This window comes from Ahaetulla prasina, chromosome 4 (assembly GCF_028640845.1).
Source record: "Ahaetulla prasina isolate Xishuangbanna chromosome 4, ASM2864084v1, whole genome shotgun sequence".
Taxonomy (NCBI): Eukaryota; Metazoa; Chordata; class Lepidosauria; order Squamata; family Colubridae; genus Ahaetulla; species Ahaetulla prasina.
The window spans coordinates 40,031,066-40,049,791 of NC_080542.1; the positions used below are offsets into that span (position 1 = coordinate 40,031,066).

An 18,726-nucleotide genomic window follows, 5' to 3' on the forward strand; every position below is an offset into this window, starting at 1 on the left:
CCTTTGAAGTGATTCTTTATCTCTGTTTTCAGAAATGTTTTGGTGTGTGTTTTTCAGAGAAAGAGCAGGACAAGAGGGTAGAGTGCATCAACTCACAGTGCAGGCTATACAGTAACTTTAATCAATTTTTGGTAAAGTCCATTGAAGCAACACCCGTCTTCATTTTCCAAATCAGCACAATCAATGTGTATCCTACATACTCAAGCAATGCCAACTGTTTTATTAGCCACAGAGAACTTTGAATTAAATTCAAATACAGTTTTTCTGGAAGAATCACTCCACAGCTTCTGTTTTGCTGGCTAAAGCAGAATGACATGTATGAAATAATAATATGGGCCCGAATGCTTAGGGAGATGATGCTTACTTCTGAATATCTACAGCTGGATCCCAAATGTCGGGGATCGATAGGTTCCAGATGTGATAAATCCAAGATTAGAAATTAACAGAATAACAGAGTTAGAAGGGATATTGGAAGCATTGGTGAAATCCAATTTTTTTTACTGTAGTTTCTGTGGGCGTGGCTTGGTGGGTGTGACTTGGTGGGCATGGCAGGAGAAGGATACTGCAAAATGTCCATTCCCACCCTACTCCAGGGGAAGGATACTGCAAAATTCCCATTCCCTCCCCACTCCTGGGGGAAGGATATTGCAAAATCTCCATTTCCACCCCACTCTGGGGATGGACGAGGTGGTATTTGATGGTTCTGAAATTACTCAAAATTTCTGCTACTGATTCTCCGAACTGCTCAAAATTTCTGCTACCAGTTCCTCAGAACCTGTCAGAACCTGCTGGATTTCACCCTTGCTTGGAAGTCTTCTAGACCAGGGGTCACCAACCTTTCGGACTTCAGGGACCACTAAATTCATAATTTTAAATCCCGTGGACCACTAATATGATCTGTCGAATGACCAGCTTGGTAGGCATGGCTAGGTGGTCATGTGACTGGTTGGGCGTGGCCAACTCTGTGTCACTCAAATCAAGGGGTGTCTTGCTGGCCTCTACTCACCCCTCCCCTCCCAGCCACTCCTTGCCTCCCCGCCCAGGCTCCTTAGGGCCCCAACAGGAAGCAGTTGTTGGAGCTAAGCAGCCACCACGAGAAAGAGTGGTAGCTGGCTCAGTTCAAATTGGATCTGACTGAGAAGGAGCTCAGCAGAAGCACCTCACTGAGGACTAGGAGCATAGGCTTTCCAAGCAGAGGGAAGACTTGCGGGAGGGCAAGGCCAGGTACCGGCGCCTGGAGGCTCAGTGGGCTGAGATGGTCGGCCAGTTCCAGGCCATGAGGCAGTCCCACTGGAACAAGACCCTCTTCACCACTAGCAGCGCTTCCCTCCAGCCTTTGCCCAAAGCCTCACACCAGGAGGCTGAAGTAGACCCCAAGTTGGAATTTCTGCCCCCCTCCGACCCACACAAAAAGAACCCAAAGGGGGAGACTTTCTGCAACAATACAACCGTTCATTGCACATATCCAGCCCAGGGACCGTAGTTTGAGGACCCCTGATTTAGTGCAATATAAAAAATGCAAATAATTTTTCTGCGGACCACCAAAATTTTCTCACAGACCACCAGTGGTCCATGGACCACCAGTTGGTGACCGCTGTTCTAGACAAACCCCATACTCAAACAGGAAACCCTATACCATTTCAAATAATAGTTGCCCAATCTCTTAATAAAAACTTCCAGTATTGGAGTAATCACAACTTCCAGTATTGGAGTAATCACAACCAAGTCATTGCACTGATCAATTGTTCGAACTGTCAGGAAATTTCTGCTTTGTTCTAGGTTGGTTCTCCCCTTGATAAATTTCCATCCATCGCTTCTTGTTCTGCCTTCAGGTGCCTTGGAGAATAAGTTGACCCCCTCTTCTTTTTGGTAACCCCTCACATATTGGAATATTGCTATTATGTCACTCCTAGTTCTTCTTTTACTAGACTAGACATATCTAATTTCTGCAACTGTTCTTTGTATGTTTTAGCCTCCAGTCCCTTAATTATGTTTGTTGCTTTATCTGCACTCTTTCTAGAGCCTCAACATTCTTTTTATATTGTGGCAACCAAAACTGGATGCAATATTTCAAGTATGGTCATACCAAGGCATAATTAAATGGTACTAACAAGATGCTGCTGCTTTTAAGAATTGTAGGAATTCTCATTCTTCACTGTCTTACCAAAGAATTTGGCTCCATTAGATAAAGTAAGCTCAGTTTGCTTTGTGAAAGAATTGTCTCCTATCCTTGGCAGCTGGATTGACTGCAGGGCAACTGTTGGGGAAATTGGGGAGATTCATGGATGGTTTTTACAGTCTTGTTTAAGCAAGGAGTAAATGGGCAGGCTGGCTGGCTAGCTGGCAAAGTGTTGCATGTTTACATTTTTTCCTAATAATCTGGAGCAGAGAGGTTTTGAACCAAAGAGGGTGGAAGGGTCTTTTCAATTGCAATTTTCCTGATGTGAGGCCACCTGCCATACACTGACCCCTTACTCTAGTTCCTCTTCTTTTTTTCAGTTGCCTCTCAAGAGGCATGTATATCTTGGTGAGAAATAGGCCTAACTTCCTAAATCCAATTCCTCAATAATCATTCTATCCTCAAAAAATCTTATTTGTTGGTTGGCCCTTCCTCCAATGTGTATACAGGCTGGTTATGACCCATCTAAACCTGATACTTTTCCTATAGTCTTTTTCCTTTGGGGGTAAGGAATGGTATATGTAAATCTGAGGACTATCCATTGTGGCTAAGATCAAGGTAAAGGATAAGAGAACAGAAATTCTGAAACAACAATTTGAGGAGTAAATTTGCCTTACATTGATCATTGCTCAATTAATACTGGTCCTTTGTGTTAAACTGAATCAAATTAAAATATTGCAGAATTAGCAAAATAAGATCATTTTTGGGTTTAGATAGTTTGCATGACTTTTTTAGGGGCACATTGTGATGCAATTAAGGAGTAAAGTATGGCTAAAAGCAAACAAGTATCCATAACCTTCCTAGTTGAAGAGCTACCTGTCACAGTGCTGAAAAGAATATTTTTTCCAAGCAATATGTTATTAATATTTCTTTATTTTAAAATCCGTTTGATTTCTAGTTTTTATAATACATTTAAATGTAAATTTCCAGCAATTTTTCCCTAAAATGTGTGATTTAAAATATACTTTTATCCAGTTTTCTTAAGTTTATAGAACTAAGAGCTGCCTCGAAGAACTTTGAATGTTCTTCTATCTAATCAAGAATAATGAGAATTGTAACTTTCTGGAACCCTGAAAGTACTGCATCACTCCTAACTTTGGATCTTTTTTAAATTTTATTTTAATGTACAGAGATGTGAGCTATGTCCTCATAAAGATGGAGCATTGAAGCGGACTGATAGTGGAGGTGAGTGTACTTTTGAAGATAACAGGGCAGTTCAGGTACCATTTCTCAATCTAAACAAGGAATGTTTGTTTTTGAGCTACTTTTTACATCCTTTCCTTCTGCCACATATCATGAGGACCATGGCGTATGGATTTAAAATCAAGATCAAAACGGTAGCACAGTAATAAGGGTCCCTTGTCTATGAGATGGATGGTCATATAAATTTGATTACTATAAGTATAAGCAGACCAAAAAAAATAAGCAAAATAATTAAAATTCAGCAGAACTATTAAGGTCATTATTAAGAGACATATTATGATTGGATTTCAATCATCCGATGCTCTTCAGAATAGTTCCACTTTTTAGATTCCTGAAACTCATAGGCAAAGTTACACTCCCACTCTCAAAAGCAAACATTTTTCGAAGGGTGAATACAGTTCATGGAAAACATTTCTCACTCTCTCCCAAATTTCCCAAGAGAAAAGGCCCTCAGCATATCCACATAGGACACAACATTAACACAGATACAGTCTTGAAGTCAACTATCCTGCAGGTACCTGAGAATCAAATTACTTTTCGTCAAAAATTTGAATTTATACCTGGAAGTCTATTGGCAGCCAATGCAGTGCCTGTAATAGAAGTTTTATGTTTGTTGCAGCAATTATTCCAAATGCTTGCCAACTCTATTATTATGAAATGACAATACTGACACTTCCTTATTCCATCCCCAGAACATAAGGCAATATGTCTTTCTTGATCACCATTACAAATAATAATGAGTATATTTTTGGTTCACTCAATGCCATTTTTTCAGGAAGTTTTTAGATTAATCAAGGCTCTTAGAACTGTGAACAAATAAAACTTGGAAGCATGAGAAAGAAATTATGGTTGGTTTGGAATCTTTGAGAGAGGAATAACAAAGATGTCATTTTCACTGTGACAATAAATCTTGTATATTACCAAAAAATAGAATGTCAGTCTTTCATTCAGGTTTTTATATCATCAAATCAATTGCTTGTTCAGTGCTGGAACTATAGTTCAGGCATCTACACAGCATAGAATTACAATGTTAATCTATAGCTGTGAATGCATATTTGAATAGAAATACAGTACTTCTCGCAAAGTTGGAGAAAATACTGTAATCTATATATTTATCTATATGTTTGTTGAGTCTCCAGGTGTGGATTGGTGAAGATGAAATTCAAAGCCCCGATCTTCTCCCTTGATAGGATTATATATTTTGAACTAGATTTGGGCTATATCTTTTTCTCTTAAAAGGAAATGCCCTGTGCATCAATAATTAGCATATGGGAGAACACCTAGAAGTCTTTTCCCCAGTCTTGTGTTCTCTCTATAGAGATAATTGACTCTTATTTGGAGGAATAAAGGCCTCACTTGTGGTCTGAAAAATGTAGTTTTATTACCTCAGTGAAAATCAGGCCATAAAAGCTTGATCCCCCACAGAAACCAATTACGGTCTGATTTATGCCTTTTTCTGATATGTTCCTTATTTTCTCCATATCATTTTTGTCCTTCTGGCATCCAGGCTGGGCCCATGTTGTCTGTGCTCTCTATATCCCTGAGGTGCAGTTTGCGAATGTTCTCACTATGGAGCCTATTGTCCTCCAGTATGTGCCCCATGACCGCTTCAACAAGGTAAAGGAGAGATCTATCACAACTTAGCTAACCCACCTCTATTTTGAAGTCTTGGGGCCAGGTCACACATTAAATTATGTCACACATTAAATTAAATAGTAGAGAATGCAGTTTCCCTGTCTTTTGTTAACATTATTGTGTGTGTTTTTAAAATTGTGGGTGCCTAATCCTTTTTCAATAAAAATGAGTAGAAATTTCTCCTTATGGTGTCAACTAATTGTGACTATATGGAAACATCCATGAATTTTGTGGGTCATAGAAGAAACCTGGTTTCTCAATGCTTCCTTCTGGGTTGTTTTTACCAACTTCTCAGTCTCCCAAAATCTGGCAGTTTCTAATAATGTACTATTTTAGCACTTCATAGGCTCAACTCTGCTTAGCTTCCAAACCCAGGCAAGACTGGCCAAGTAACTTAACAAAATATTATGCCTTCCCACCCCATTGCAAGATTTTAAAAACTTTTTTAAAAAGTGTTTCTTTCTCTTTTATAACTTCATGAAGAAAATATAAGGAACAACAAATTTGAAAAGTAGGAGTGGAAGTCTTAAGTCTTCCCCTTATAAACATGGACATATCAATCAAGATTGCATTCCCATGTGCTTAGAATAATATTATTCTCTCTCTCTCTCTTTTTCACACACAAGCACACACACATAAAACTGCATCTTGCTTTCAGAATTATGGATTTGGAAGAGACCACAAGATTCCCATCATTCAGAGAGAGAGAAGAAAACCAATTAAATCATCCTTGAGAAGTGGCTATTCCACCTCTTAAAAATCTCCAGAGATGCAAAACCAAAGCTTCTGTAAACTGTTCTATCATAATACATATCTTACTATCTGATGGTTATATTATGTGGCTTTGTTCTTAGGATCTTTTCAGAGATCATATTGATTGGCTATGAACTCTGTAGCCCCTATATTTGACAGGTAACAGACTATTCTATGCGGTCACAAATTATTATATATCGTCAAACAATGTCATTCTTAAATCTGCCATTTTGGGATCTCTACAGAGAGGCATATCGGTATTAGAAAAGCAGATGAAGTTCTATTGTTTTATTGCAGACTTGTTACATCTGTGAAGAACAGGGCAGGGAGAGCAAAGCAGCTTCTGGAGCCTGCATGACTTGCAATCGTCACGGTTGTCGACAAGCCTTCCATGTTACCTGGTGAGTCCATAAGTATATATTTCAAAATCATTTTCTTCCTTCCTTCCCAATTTCTGTTTCAATCTTTCAGTTTCTTCCATCACTTTTATGAATCAATGAAATACTGTTAGCTAGTAAGAATGAAGAATTCCTCTGCTTGATTGTAGCTTCTTCCTGGAACCTAAAAGTTTTATGGATGTTTTCACTCTGGCTTATTTCTCTTCTTCAGTCATCTTAAAAACACTGCTTCTAATGGAGGAAAAGGTTGTGTCCATTTTCCACCAACCTATCCTCCCAACATCCTGTTATTCACCCAATGAAAATCACAAGTCTCCATTTTCATTTCAAATCTGAGATTGGAGTGGCCATCATTTTGGATATTTAATTTTCAGTTTTTCTTTTTAAATAACATGTCCTTTGCCTTTGCACCAAATATGAAACAAAAAAATTTAAGTAGTGTTTTTAAAAAAAAAAAAAGAATTGGAGTGGGGAAAGAGGGAGGGAAGACCTTCCTAAGGGAGACAATGCTGCTTGATTGTCTCACTATTGCACCCCTTTTCTCATCTAGTTGTCATAAACATGAGTTAGGAAAATGACCAAGAAGGAGATTTCTGGGAAAACAATGGGAGGCAAAAGGGGAAATATGCATCCTGCCCTTGCTTTCCCTTTCCCTTCTCTAAATCTTTTCCTGTCCTTCCTTTTTTTGTATGACCCAAAGAGGCCCAAATTCCTAGTCTAAGTTCAGTGACAGATTTTTTGTTCAGTGAAGAAATAGACTGCAGGACAGAAAAGGCATAAATTAATAATACTCTGATAAAGGACAGAGTCTGACAAAAATATATATAATCCTTCTAGGTTTTTTTACTCTTTTTTTGAGTGGGGTGAGGGAAGTGGATTAGCTCCATTTTTCAGAAAAGAGGTCATTTTTGGCAATTAAAAAATTGAATCTTCTTTTGTTTGCCTTATCCTTTTTTCTCATCAACAATAGCAAGGAAAAATACCATTACCTGTTAACAAAACAAAATAAATTTTCTTATTGCTAATTAATTTATTTCTGTTAAAACGTTAGGATATATTCCATCAACATGTACTATATGATGGTAGTTCGAGTAGATTGTGTCTCCTCTCCGATGTTATTAGTCATTACATAAAATTTTGGATGTCTGTATGCAAAAAAGAAACTAAGGCAGTACTACAAGTCTCAGATCTTCATTTACAAATCAGAATCTGAATTGGCAGTCACCAAGAGGAGCAAGGAGATCTATGTATTGTTTTTTTTTTAGTAGTTCGCCCTATAACCATGTCAGGGCTAATAGTTCTGTTATTAGAACAGGGGTAAGAAGGTTTGTGGAGTAAATTATTTATTTTATTTATATAAGTCCTTTAAAAGATCAAGAAAGTTAAATTAGTGAGTTAGGGAAATCAAAGCCTGATTTGACTGGGATGCCCGAGGCCTCAGTTTACATCAGTTCACTTCCATATTTCAGTGCTCAAATGGCTGGACTTTTGTGTGAAGAAGAAGTCTTGGAAGTTGATAATGTGAAATACTGTGGCTATTGCAAGTACCATTTCAATAAAATGGTGAGTCATTACTTCTTGTTATAATCTTAAATAAAATGTAGATAGTTTTTCAAGGTCGAACAGAAGCTATGGAATATAATAAACCCAGGTATTTTTGCATGTGCATTATTCCTGGGTTATGATCCTTTCCCAACTGTTGGTCTCTAAGATCAAAAGCTTCAATCACAGGAAGTTCAAAAGTCAGTTTCAAGAAAGGAAACCACTGTGGCTGAATATGTAGGAGGAAACATTGTCTGTGGGTATGACAGAGAGATTAAACTTATTAAAACAGGTATGCACAATTTCTTCCAAGTCAAACACTCCCATTGGTTTTTGAGAGGCATCTTGAAGGTTGCACTGCTAACAAATAGCGCAGGTTAAAGAAGTGTGCAAACAGAACAAACATTATTTAATATTTTAATTAAATTTAGAAGTACATGAAATACAACTGATATGATTACAGCACATATACTGAATTGTATTTGTGTTCTGTTACATTAAAAGCAACAGTTCTATGGCAACTTTTGCATAGGTTCTGAAGGATAAATCTAAAACTTTTGGAAATGTTTTCCAACAATTCCAACATGGAACTGGATCTTGGGTTGTGCATATGTATCAGAACAACTTAACCAAGATAAAATCCTAAAAAATACTGGCTACTGAAAGTGAACAGTTGGTTTTGGTAAGGTTTTGGATAGTGGTTTAAGACAGGTTTTCCTTCTAGTGACTGCAATTATATATTCCTTTTATTGATACATTTTTGGTTTTAAAACCTGCAGTATTGGAAATATCAGATGACTAAAAAAAAACCCTTCACCTATATGAAGGAATTTTCATCAGAAGTCTACTTCTTCCATTGAGCCCCATCTCTTTAGATTAAGTGAGAATGTTATCTGAACCTAGGTAATCATTAATTTAAAAACAGGAACAGAATGCTATATCTTACTGTTTTTCTTTTTCTTTTGTTTTTTGCAAATTATTTGTAGCTCTTCCCTCTGCTACATATTTAGAAGCACTATCATTGTTCTTCTAAATGTTAAAACTATTTCTTGTGTGGACAATATTAACAGCCAGTTTGGAATAACATTAATCCATTTTTTCTGCCATATCAATCTGCTTCCCTAGCCATTTGATTTTTTTTTTTCCTGTTATTTTTAACATTTTCAATAGCATAGCTTAACTGAAGATTTCTCTGAAAATAGGTACCAAAATAAAATCTAATGGTGCAGTCATATTAGTTTACTTGTATCTGCCAGGTTCCTGAATAAAGTAGGGATTAGATCAGCTGAATTACGTAAGAATAGCATTTTAAAGGTAAAATAGCATATTAATAAGAAACTAAATCCTGCTGAGTAACAGCAATTTCTGTCAACTAGAGCATTAGTTGCTCCTTTCATACCAAGATTTCCAAGTTTCTTTTTTAAAAAATAGATTAAAACACTACTAAAATGGTATGGGAAAACAAGGAAGCACAACCTCCCTTTCTCTAATATATGTTCCATCATTTTTTCTTTTCTTGTTCATTCTTGTACATGAAGAAAGTTGAGATAAAAGTCATCATGTAAAAGTCTGCTTGCTCTTAATTTCCTCTCCCCCATTTTTTTTTCTTGTCCTGAAATTAGTTTTCCTCTAGAAATAGAATCTGATGTTGTTTTATGTTTGCATAAGCAGAATTGTAATATCTGGTCTATAAAGCTAAGTGTGTTTTTATCTGTTTTTATCAGATATATGTTGCTATTTTTTTGGTTCCTCATGAAACTTCCAGAAGTGACCAGATAGGAAGGAGAACATACAGTCCTTCCTGAACGTTTGTAACGGGGTTTATCTGTTCATTATTTCAACTTTATACTTAAAAAATAGTTGCCGTATCATACCATAAATTGAAAGGAATGTCTCCAGTGTATTTGAGAGCCCAAATAATTTTTTTTAATTAATGCTGAGTTCTCTATATGATGCCAATGCCATGTCTACATCAAGAAAATTATCAAATCGCTATATCTAGAAAATTAATATTTCAGGGCTAAAGTTTGGTGAGATCTCATTGCCCCAAGAATATTCCATAACCAACCACAGAATATTCCTCTGCTCTGGTGTCAGTGTGGTTTCTAGTGCACATTATAAATAAATCAATGCTTGGTTCAGAGAATGGCTTCCTGTCTCAAAGAAATGCCTCAACTTTTAGTTCTGCCTTTCATTCTGCATAGCCAGATGCTGACTACCTTAAAGCAGATAAATGAAACATTTATAGACAGATATAGATTTTATCCTCTACCACAGAATCACTTCAGACAAATTTTGGGATGCCTTTGCTTCTTTGGGTGGTTCACATACAGGGGTTTCAGGGAGAGGCCAATACTCAGGGCAAGTTGGAGAAGATTTAGTCAATATATGGAAATCAAGCATTACTTCCCGATAAAAATGCTGAATAGTCCAAATATCCTTTTTGAAATGAAATACTCCGCCCTTCATTACTAATGATCAAGTACAGGATGTCCTCTGAAGAAATGTTTCAGATATTACCTTGATTTTTTTTTTCATTTGGCATTATTTTTTTCATTATTAATATTAATAAGTGTATGGCTCCAAGCAAATGTGCTCTTACAGATTTTTTTAATCTTGTTTTCAGGACAACCTGAAGGAGGGAGGGAGGTAAGGAGGGAGGGAGGGAGGTAAGGCATAGCACTCCCAGGGCATAACTGGGGCCTCATCTCAACCTTGGATTAACTTTCAAAGCTAGGATGACGGAACCTAAGGAATTTAATAACAGATAGTGCTGATTCTGAATAGGTTGCCTCTCTTGTTACAGGGCTTAAAAGAAAAGACTCCATATCATATTAAATTACTGTCTTTATAGGCCTGGCTAAAATCTTCACTCCTATTAGGGCATCTTCCAGACAGTTTGATTCCTGAGACAGGAAATCCACATGGCAATTCCCCTTCCCCCTCCAACCCTCTGATTAGGACACTATCCATGTTCTACCATGAAATAAACAGAAGATAGATAGATGTAAGCACGTGCTCCTGTATTCTTATCTGGATTCTACTTCTCTTTGAGTTTTCAGCAGATGAATAGCTAGCTCAGCCATCTCCAACTAGTGTTTTCGATATGTGTTAGACTTTGACCCCATCATTTCCAGTCAATATCAGTTAAGATTTGGTGAGTTATAATCCATCATATCTGAAAAAATACCCTGCTTGGAAAGCTAAAACGAGTAGATCACGTCCTTAAGGACAAACCTCTCTCTCATTCTGTTCCTCAGAATCTGTCTCTGAGGGTATCCTAATTGATAACTTCCTAAATTTAATTTATGATGTTTTTTTTACTATGAAAGCTAGATAGCTCTGTAATAAAGCAGAAGATCCTGTGTTCATTAACGGCATCTCTAAACCAGTTTATACCTAAAATTCAAGTGTGCTGTCCCCAATTACCATCAATGGTACACTAGCACAATAGAGTCAGCATAGTATTAAGGATAGGACAGTACTGTATAATTAAATGTATCAATGTTGAGCAGTGACCTATGTTTCTAATTAGAATGTTCTTTCAGCAAACAATTGAAGTTTAGGATTAGAAAATAATATTCCTGGAGGAATAAACAACTGTTCCTGACCTAAGTTATGGTTTTCTCCTACATGTTGAAAATATAACAGTAACAGTAACAGAGTCATAGCAGTAGTTTGATTGTTGATAAAATATGGACAAGAGGGTATAGAAAAAAAAATTAAATACTCCCTCTGAAAACAACACTACTAATCTTTTAAACTGTAACAGATTACTATTAAACAACAATTGCTTCAAAGATCTGTGCTTTTGCACATTGTTTGTTTTTGAGGCAATCAAAAACTATGAGTCATTTTTATTAAGCTTTAGGGCTGACCAGTTTTTAAGCCAGTTTGGATCTTTTTCTTTAAAGATTGAGCCATGGTCCAAAATAATTATCTCTGGCAGCATCTCCAGTTTGAAGCTTATTTGATATAAAATGATAATTGAAAGATCTAGGAGGAAAAGGGTTTTGTAAATTATAAAAACCAAACTGTTATTGGTAGTAGAAGCCTATTCTTTCTGTTTGCTTTTACTTTTCTTTTCTATTTTCATCTGATCCAAAATCTTCTCCCTAATTCCCACTTGCCTCCAGAAGACATCCCGCCATTTTGGAGGTGGTTCCTTTATTGGAGGAAGGAGGAGTCGGTCAGCATCCCCTACACAAGAGAAGCATGTGTCTCATCATGAGAAACCAAAGAAGGTAAGAGAGAAAAAGACAAATAAAAAAGTAAAATACAAAGGCCACACATCAAAAGTTGAGAGTAAGGTCACATATTCCATGGAATATGTATTTCGCCTTTCTGATATCAAAGCAGATTAAATCAAATAGGTAAACCTTACCTAATTGTGGTATACTACAGTCTTGCTTTTCTTCTTTATCTGTCAGAATTAGCATTGGTTGCATAATTCAACATCTGGAAAATACTATTTGCTGAAATAATTGGATATTTCCAGGTAACAGTGAAGACAATGTTTGGTTAATTTGTATTAGTTTTCACAAACTCAGTTATACATTCAGTAACTAGCTAAGGGCAGAAGTTTTACAGACTCAGGAAGGTTGATGACTTATTCTATTGTACCAATAAATGAGAATATTTGTGGCTTAGGATTGAAATGAGAGGTCTTTGGTGCTCTCTGACCTTGCTTTTTTTTTTTTTTTTGCAGATGTTTCATTACCCTAACTAGGTAGTCTAGGTATCACTAGCACTGATTATATTACCTAGTTAGGGTAAAGAAAATAAGCAGAGTCAGAGAGCACCAAGGGCCCCTCATTGGTCTATTGTGGCCAAGAGGGAAGTTGTAGATATGCAGAAAATCCAGTTAACTACAAACCACATAAATCCTTCTCTGTCTTCATATAAGTATCGCCTTCAAGGTTTCAATCCAGGCTTAAATCCACTCTTATAAGTACAAGGGGAATAGAATCAGCCTTCTTAATTTTATGACTGTTTTCATTTTGTGACTCTCTCAGTACCTCTGAGCCATTGAGGAGCATAGTGAAATAAATAACTTTTGCCACTTTAATCACTTTTTATAAACTAGATACTATTATAAATGTGTATAGAAGTTGTCAGTGTTATTGTTTTCAAAAAATGGTGGTACTAGGAGGAAAGATGTTCCTATTAGAGATGGCACTGTTATCAGTGTCACTTATTTTCCATTGGCACAGCTTTTTCCCACCAGTCACACTCCAGAAATAATGTAATTGAAACCTAGGAATTCTCAGTCAGCATGGCTATTTGCCATGTTGTTAGGAATGCTAAGAGATGCAACCCACATCTGGAAGGCGCCAGTTAAGGGAAGTCAGATTACATCTGAAAATATTTTGTTGCAATGGACAACGGAAATTGCTTTTTAAAAGAACTTGAAGAAGGTGGAACAACTTGGGAGCACAGACATTTTGGATGAATGAACGGATGAACCAAATTATCTTTTCCTTTTTTAATGAAATCAGCTGTAAAAAAGGATTTAACTGAACACATCTAATGCAATATAAACTCTGTTGAATTCATTGTGATTTATTTCTGGATGGAAGAAATGAAAAAAATTGGATGGAGAAAGAATTCTAGAATTGGACTTAATTTTCAACTTTATAAATGGATCTTCAATGCCCTGGGTTTATAAAAGGAAAGCATTCCCATGTATTTTTTCCTGTTATATTTTTTAATGAATAAGAGCTAAATGTTTCTCTATTGCTTTGTTGTACAATAGTTCATACTGCACAGTAAGAAAAATCCAATTGTAATATCCTAGTTTGTTATGCATCAACTATGGTGTGGGAAGATCGTACTCAGAAGTAGAGCAAAACGGAAAAGCTATTTTTAATCCTAGGAGTTGAAATTCAAGAAGAAATATTAAAGACAACCATAGGCAAAGTGCCTTCATAATAGCATTTGCTCTCACCACTGCCACTCTCCCTCCTTCCCTCAAAAAAGTTGGAATTAAAGTTTCCAAGTAAGTGGATATGATTTACTGGCATGACTTCAGTTCCTTTTTGTAAAATTAATATTTATCTGGAACAATATTAGGATCAGTTTCCATGTCTTTGCAACAGAAATTGGGGGTTCATGTTTTATCTTGTTAACATGCTTAATCCATTTTAGAAGTCAAACTCATATGTCTAAAAGCAGACTACACTAGAATATTGCTTCTGCAAAATGCGGAAAGTTTTTTCGTCATTAGAAACTGCTGTTTGTCTGTAGATAGCCTGTCCAATTTCCTTGCAATGCAGGCTTTGCTGCTCTCCTAAAGTCATCAGCTGCCAGGGAAAGCAATGGAAACTGGAAAGGAAAAAGAGAGACAAGAGGAAACTTGGCTTGGTAAATGTAGTAATGGAACAAAGTATTTAATATGACACCAGACAAAAACAAAGCAGAAGGATGAGCTGGATGGTAGACAACTTGGGAAAAATAGACAACACCTGATAAGCTACAGAAGGACTGTATTTACATTAACTTAGAAGGAAAGACGAGGGGAGAAAAAGCAGTGTCTAAGTATTTCTATTTTATTCTTCCTGAACTATCCCTTGTCCTTTCATCCCTCTGTTGTAAAAATGGAGAGTACAATTTGATGATGCAGAACAAGGACAAAAAGGGTAGGGTGGGCCATTGGATTGTATAAGGAATCACTGATATTTTATCTTCTATTTCAGGGGTGTCAAACTTGCGTCGTCATGGCTACACGTGACATATTGTCACTTTTCCCCCCTTCACTAAACCGGGCTTGGGCATGGCCAGCGCGTGACGCATCCAGCCCACAGGCCATGAGTTGACAGCCCTGTTCTGTTTCAACAGAAAATAGAAAAATCTGTGTCCAAATGTCCTGATTATATTCCCATGGCAACAATCCAATCAAATGGGATCTTATCTTGCGTATCTTTGATGGTGTCTTTACGGTCCTGGAAGGATCTACCATTGCATATACTACTGTCCTTGACTGGATTCACCACATAAACAATGTTTTGTTTAAACATGATTTACTAAAAACTACTACAGGTAGTCCTCGACTTACAACAGTTCATTTAGTGACTGTTTAAAATTACAGCGGCACTGAAAAAAGTGACTTAGGACCGTTTTTCATACTTAGGGCCATTGAAGAATCCCCGTGATCACATGATCAACATTCAGATGCTTGGCAACTGGTTCATATTTATGATGGTTGCAGTATCCTGGCGACACGTGATCAGCTTTTGCAACCTTTAAACAAGCAAAGTCAATGGGGAAGGTGGATTCATTAACAACCATGTTCTTAACTTAACAAATGCAATGATTCACATAACAACAGTGGTGAGGAATCCGTAAAAATAGAGCAAAGCTCACTTAATGAATGTTTCACTTAGCAATATAAATTTGGGGCTCAGTTATGATCATAACTCGAGGACTACCTGTATTGATTGGATTTGCAAACCATACTTGCCTTATTTAGAAGCTACAATGGCTGAGTTCACACAACACTGTAAAGCTAAACCATTCCCTTGGTGCTGGGAATTGAAATGTGGATATCGGTTCTCAGAATTCTCAGGTAGACTGGGGATTCTACAGAACATGACCAGGTAGACCTAAGCTTTGTGTCTTATCTTCAACAACAATGCATCCTATTTTCAGATACAGATAGTTCTCATTTAATGAACATAATCAGTTTCTAACTGATTTGTTCATTAAGCGAGACATCAATCACCACAACAGACTTAAGATCTCACTTCTGCTGCAGTTGTTAAGTGAGATATCACGTGATTGCAGCTTGTGATTTTACAGTTTCTCCATTGATTCTCTTGATCAGGAGCCAAATGGTGATCATGCAAGGACCAGTCATAAAAGTTACTTTGTCAGCACTATCGTAACTTCAAATGGTTGCTAAACAGGGCAATCCTTAAGCAATAATTACCTGTACTGAGCATACTATTGCATTTGCAATATATTATTATTATTAGTAGTAGTAGTAGTAGTAGTAGTAGTAGTAGTAGTAGTAGTATTTTATTTACACAAAATGACAGTATACACAGCAAATGAGATAACTATGCTGGATTTCGTATCACAGATCACTAGTCAAACACTTCCCAAGCATTTAGGACTGCGTGATGTATCGGCAAATTATGCGAGCAGATCCCAGTAAGGTGGTCTTCTGCAGCTGACCAATGGTGATCTTGCCAGCACCAATTGCTTTTAAGTGCTTGCCTAGGTCTTTAGGCACAGCTCCCAGTGTGCCGAGTACCACTGGAACCACCTGCACTGGTTTATGCCAGTTGTTTTTTATTATTATTATTATTATTATTTACACAAAATGACAGTATACACAGCAAACGAGATAATTATGCTGGATTTCGTATCACAGATCACTAGTCGAACACTTCCCAAGTGTTTAGGACTGCGTGATGTATCAGCGAATTATGCGAGCAGATCCCAGTAAGGTGGTCTTCTGCAGCTGACCAATGGTGATCTTGTCAGCGCCAATCGTTTTTAAGTGCTTGCCTAGGTCTTTAGGCACAAGTCCCAGTGTGCCGAGTACCACTGGAACCACCTGTACTGGTTTATGCCAGAGTCTTTGCAATTAAATTCTCAAATCTTGATATCTGTTGACTTTTTCAAGTTATTTCTCATCGATTCTGCTGTCACTAGGTATAACAATGTCGACTATCCACACTTTTTTCTTTTTCACAATCGTGATATCCGGGGTATTGTGTTCCAAAACTTTATCAGTCTGTATATTGTTGTTGTTGTTGTTGTTGTTGTTATTATTAACTTTATTCATTAAACATGAAACTCAGTCAACTGAACATTCAAAAATGCATCACAAATACCATTGACTGGCGCTAATGGTTGATACGGGTTGCTGCCAGCATCCTAGGTATCAACCAACCAACCTACCTATGTACGATGTTCCGAGTAGCACAGTTTTTTGCAGTTCCACTGGTGTTATTGCAGTAAGCTGCAATTTGTTGATGTATCTTATAAAATTCTTGGACATTCTATTATTATTATTATTATTATTAATAATAATAATAATAATAATAATAATAATAATAATAATAATAATAATAAAAATAAAAATAAAAATAAAAATAAATTTATTTGCTGCCCATCTCGCTATTTGAGGCAACTCTGGTTTGTCCATCATGTTTTGTTTCCCTTTCCAATGGTGTCTCATCTGAACAAACTCTGATGAGCTCTACAAGTATAGACAGCAGCCCTTTCTACAAAACAACATATGCATCAATTAAATTCACCCTCCCCCCACATTTTTGGCAAGTCAAGCAATTGTAAAAAAGAATACTGAATCTAGTGCAGCATCCTTTCTCACTATGTTTATGAGTAACTGATAGTCCATATCTGAGCTTCTCTGATACAGGAAAGAAAATATTCTCCTGATTGACAGTATCCAGGTTTTCATTTGGCTTAAATAATAATTTGTTCTAAGTTTCCTACTGCATTGCTTATACATTAATTGACAGTACTGGCCAAGGCAATATTATCAGTAGCTGGACCAACGTCTGTCCCTTTGAAAAGTGACAGACGCCTAGAGAGCACTTGGAGGTCCAGTCATTCCGAAGCTGATCGGACACTAGTTAGGTCTTATTCTAGTACCTACCTAGTGGCAATGAGGGAGGCGAAGCGTTCTTACGCTTCCACCCTCATTGCGTCGGCAGATAACCGCCCGGCCGCCCTGTTTCGGGTGACCCGCTCTCTCCTTCATCAGGAGGTGCGGGATGACCTGTTGCAGGGACGTGCTGAGGAGTTTAGTGGTTATCTATACGATAAAATCGCTCAGCTCCGGGATGGTCTGGACCGAAATTGGGATGATCCAAGCAAGGGGGAGGAGGCACGTCTTGTCGAGTTTGTTTGGGATGAGTGATCTTGTGACTCCCGAGGACGTGGACAGGTTGTTGGGGAGGCTCCACGCCACCACATGTTTACTGGACCCGTGCTCTTCCTGGTTGGTGCTGGCCACTCAGGAGGTGACACGAGGCTGGCTCCAGGGGATTATCAACGCTTCTTTGTTGGAAGGGGTTTTCCCTGCCGCCTTGAAAGAGGCGGTGGTGAGACCCCTCCTTAAGAAGCCTTCCCTGGACCCAGCTATTTAGGATAATTATCATCCGGTCTCCAACCTTCGCTTCGTTGCGAACGTTGTAGAGAGTGCTGTGGTGCGGCAGCTATCCCAATACCTGGATGAAGCTGTCTATCTAGACCCGTTCCAGTCCGGCTTCCGACCCGGATACAGCACAGAGACAGCTTTGGTCGCGTTGGTGGATGATCTCTGGAGGGCCAGAGACAGGGGTTATTCCTCTGCCCTGGTCCTATTAGATCTCTCAGCGGCTTTTGATACCATCGACCATGGTATCTTGCTGCGCCGGTTAGGGGGACTGGGAGTGGGAGGCACCGTTTATCGGTGGTTCTCCTCCTATCTCTCTGACCGGTCGCAGACGGTGTTGACAGGGGGGCAGAGGTCGGCCGCGAGGCGCCTCACTTGTGGGGTGCCACAGGGGTCGATTCTCTCGCCCCTACTGTTCAACATCTATATGAAGCCGCTGGGTGAGATCATCAGTGGCTTTGGGGTGAGATACCAGCTGTACGCTGATGATACTCAGCTGTACTTTTCCACCCCGGGGCACCGTAATGAAGCTGTTGAAGTGCTGTCCCGGTGTTTGGAAGCCGTACGGGTCTGGATGTGGAGGAACAGGCTAAAGCTCAATCCCTCCAAGACAGAGTGGCTGTGGATGCCGGCACCCCGATTCAGTCAGCTGCAGCCGCAGCCGCGGCTGACTGTTGGAGGCGAGTTATTGGCCCCAAAGGAAAGGGTGCGCAACTTGGGTGTTCTCCTGGATGAACGGCTGTTGTTTGAAGATCATTTGACGGCCGTCTCCAGGAGGGCCTTTTACCAGGTTCGCCTGGTGCGCCAGTTGCGCCCCTTCCTTGATCGGGATGCCTTGTGCACAGTCACTCATGCTCTTGTCACCTCTCGCTTGGATTATTGTAATG

General features: G+C 38.4%; 1 protein-coding gene across 7 annotated transcripts in view; it reads left to right on the top strand.

Moving 5' to 3' along the window:
- MLLT6 (MLLT6, PHD finger containing) overlaps positions 1-18,726 on the top strand; it is a 150,466-nt gene that overhangs the window by 34,793 nt on the left and 96,947 nt on the right. For 5 of the 7 annotated variants that reach the window (XR_009154832.1, XM_058180188.1, XM_058180185.1 and 2 more), the window contains exons 3-7: positions 3,310-3,364; positions 4,890-4,999; positions 6,068-6,171; positions 7,638-7,731; positions 11,847-11,954. Coding sequence is in view for 6 of the 7 variants with exons in the window: in XM_058180188.1 (XP_058036171.1) it covers positions 3,310-3,364; positions 4,890-4,999; positions 6,068-6,171; positions 7,638-7,731; positions 11,847-11,954 (471 nt within the window). In the remaining variant the exon portion in view is untranslated. Of the gene's footprint in view, positions 1-3,309; positions 3,365-4,889; positions 5,000-6,067; positions 6,172-7,637; positions 7,732-11,846; positions 11,955-18,726 lie in introns of those variants that run through there. The other 2 variants (XM_058180186.1, XM_058180191.1) reach the window with 2 other exon arrangements.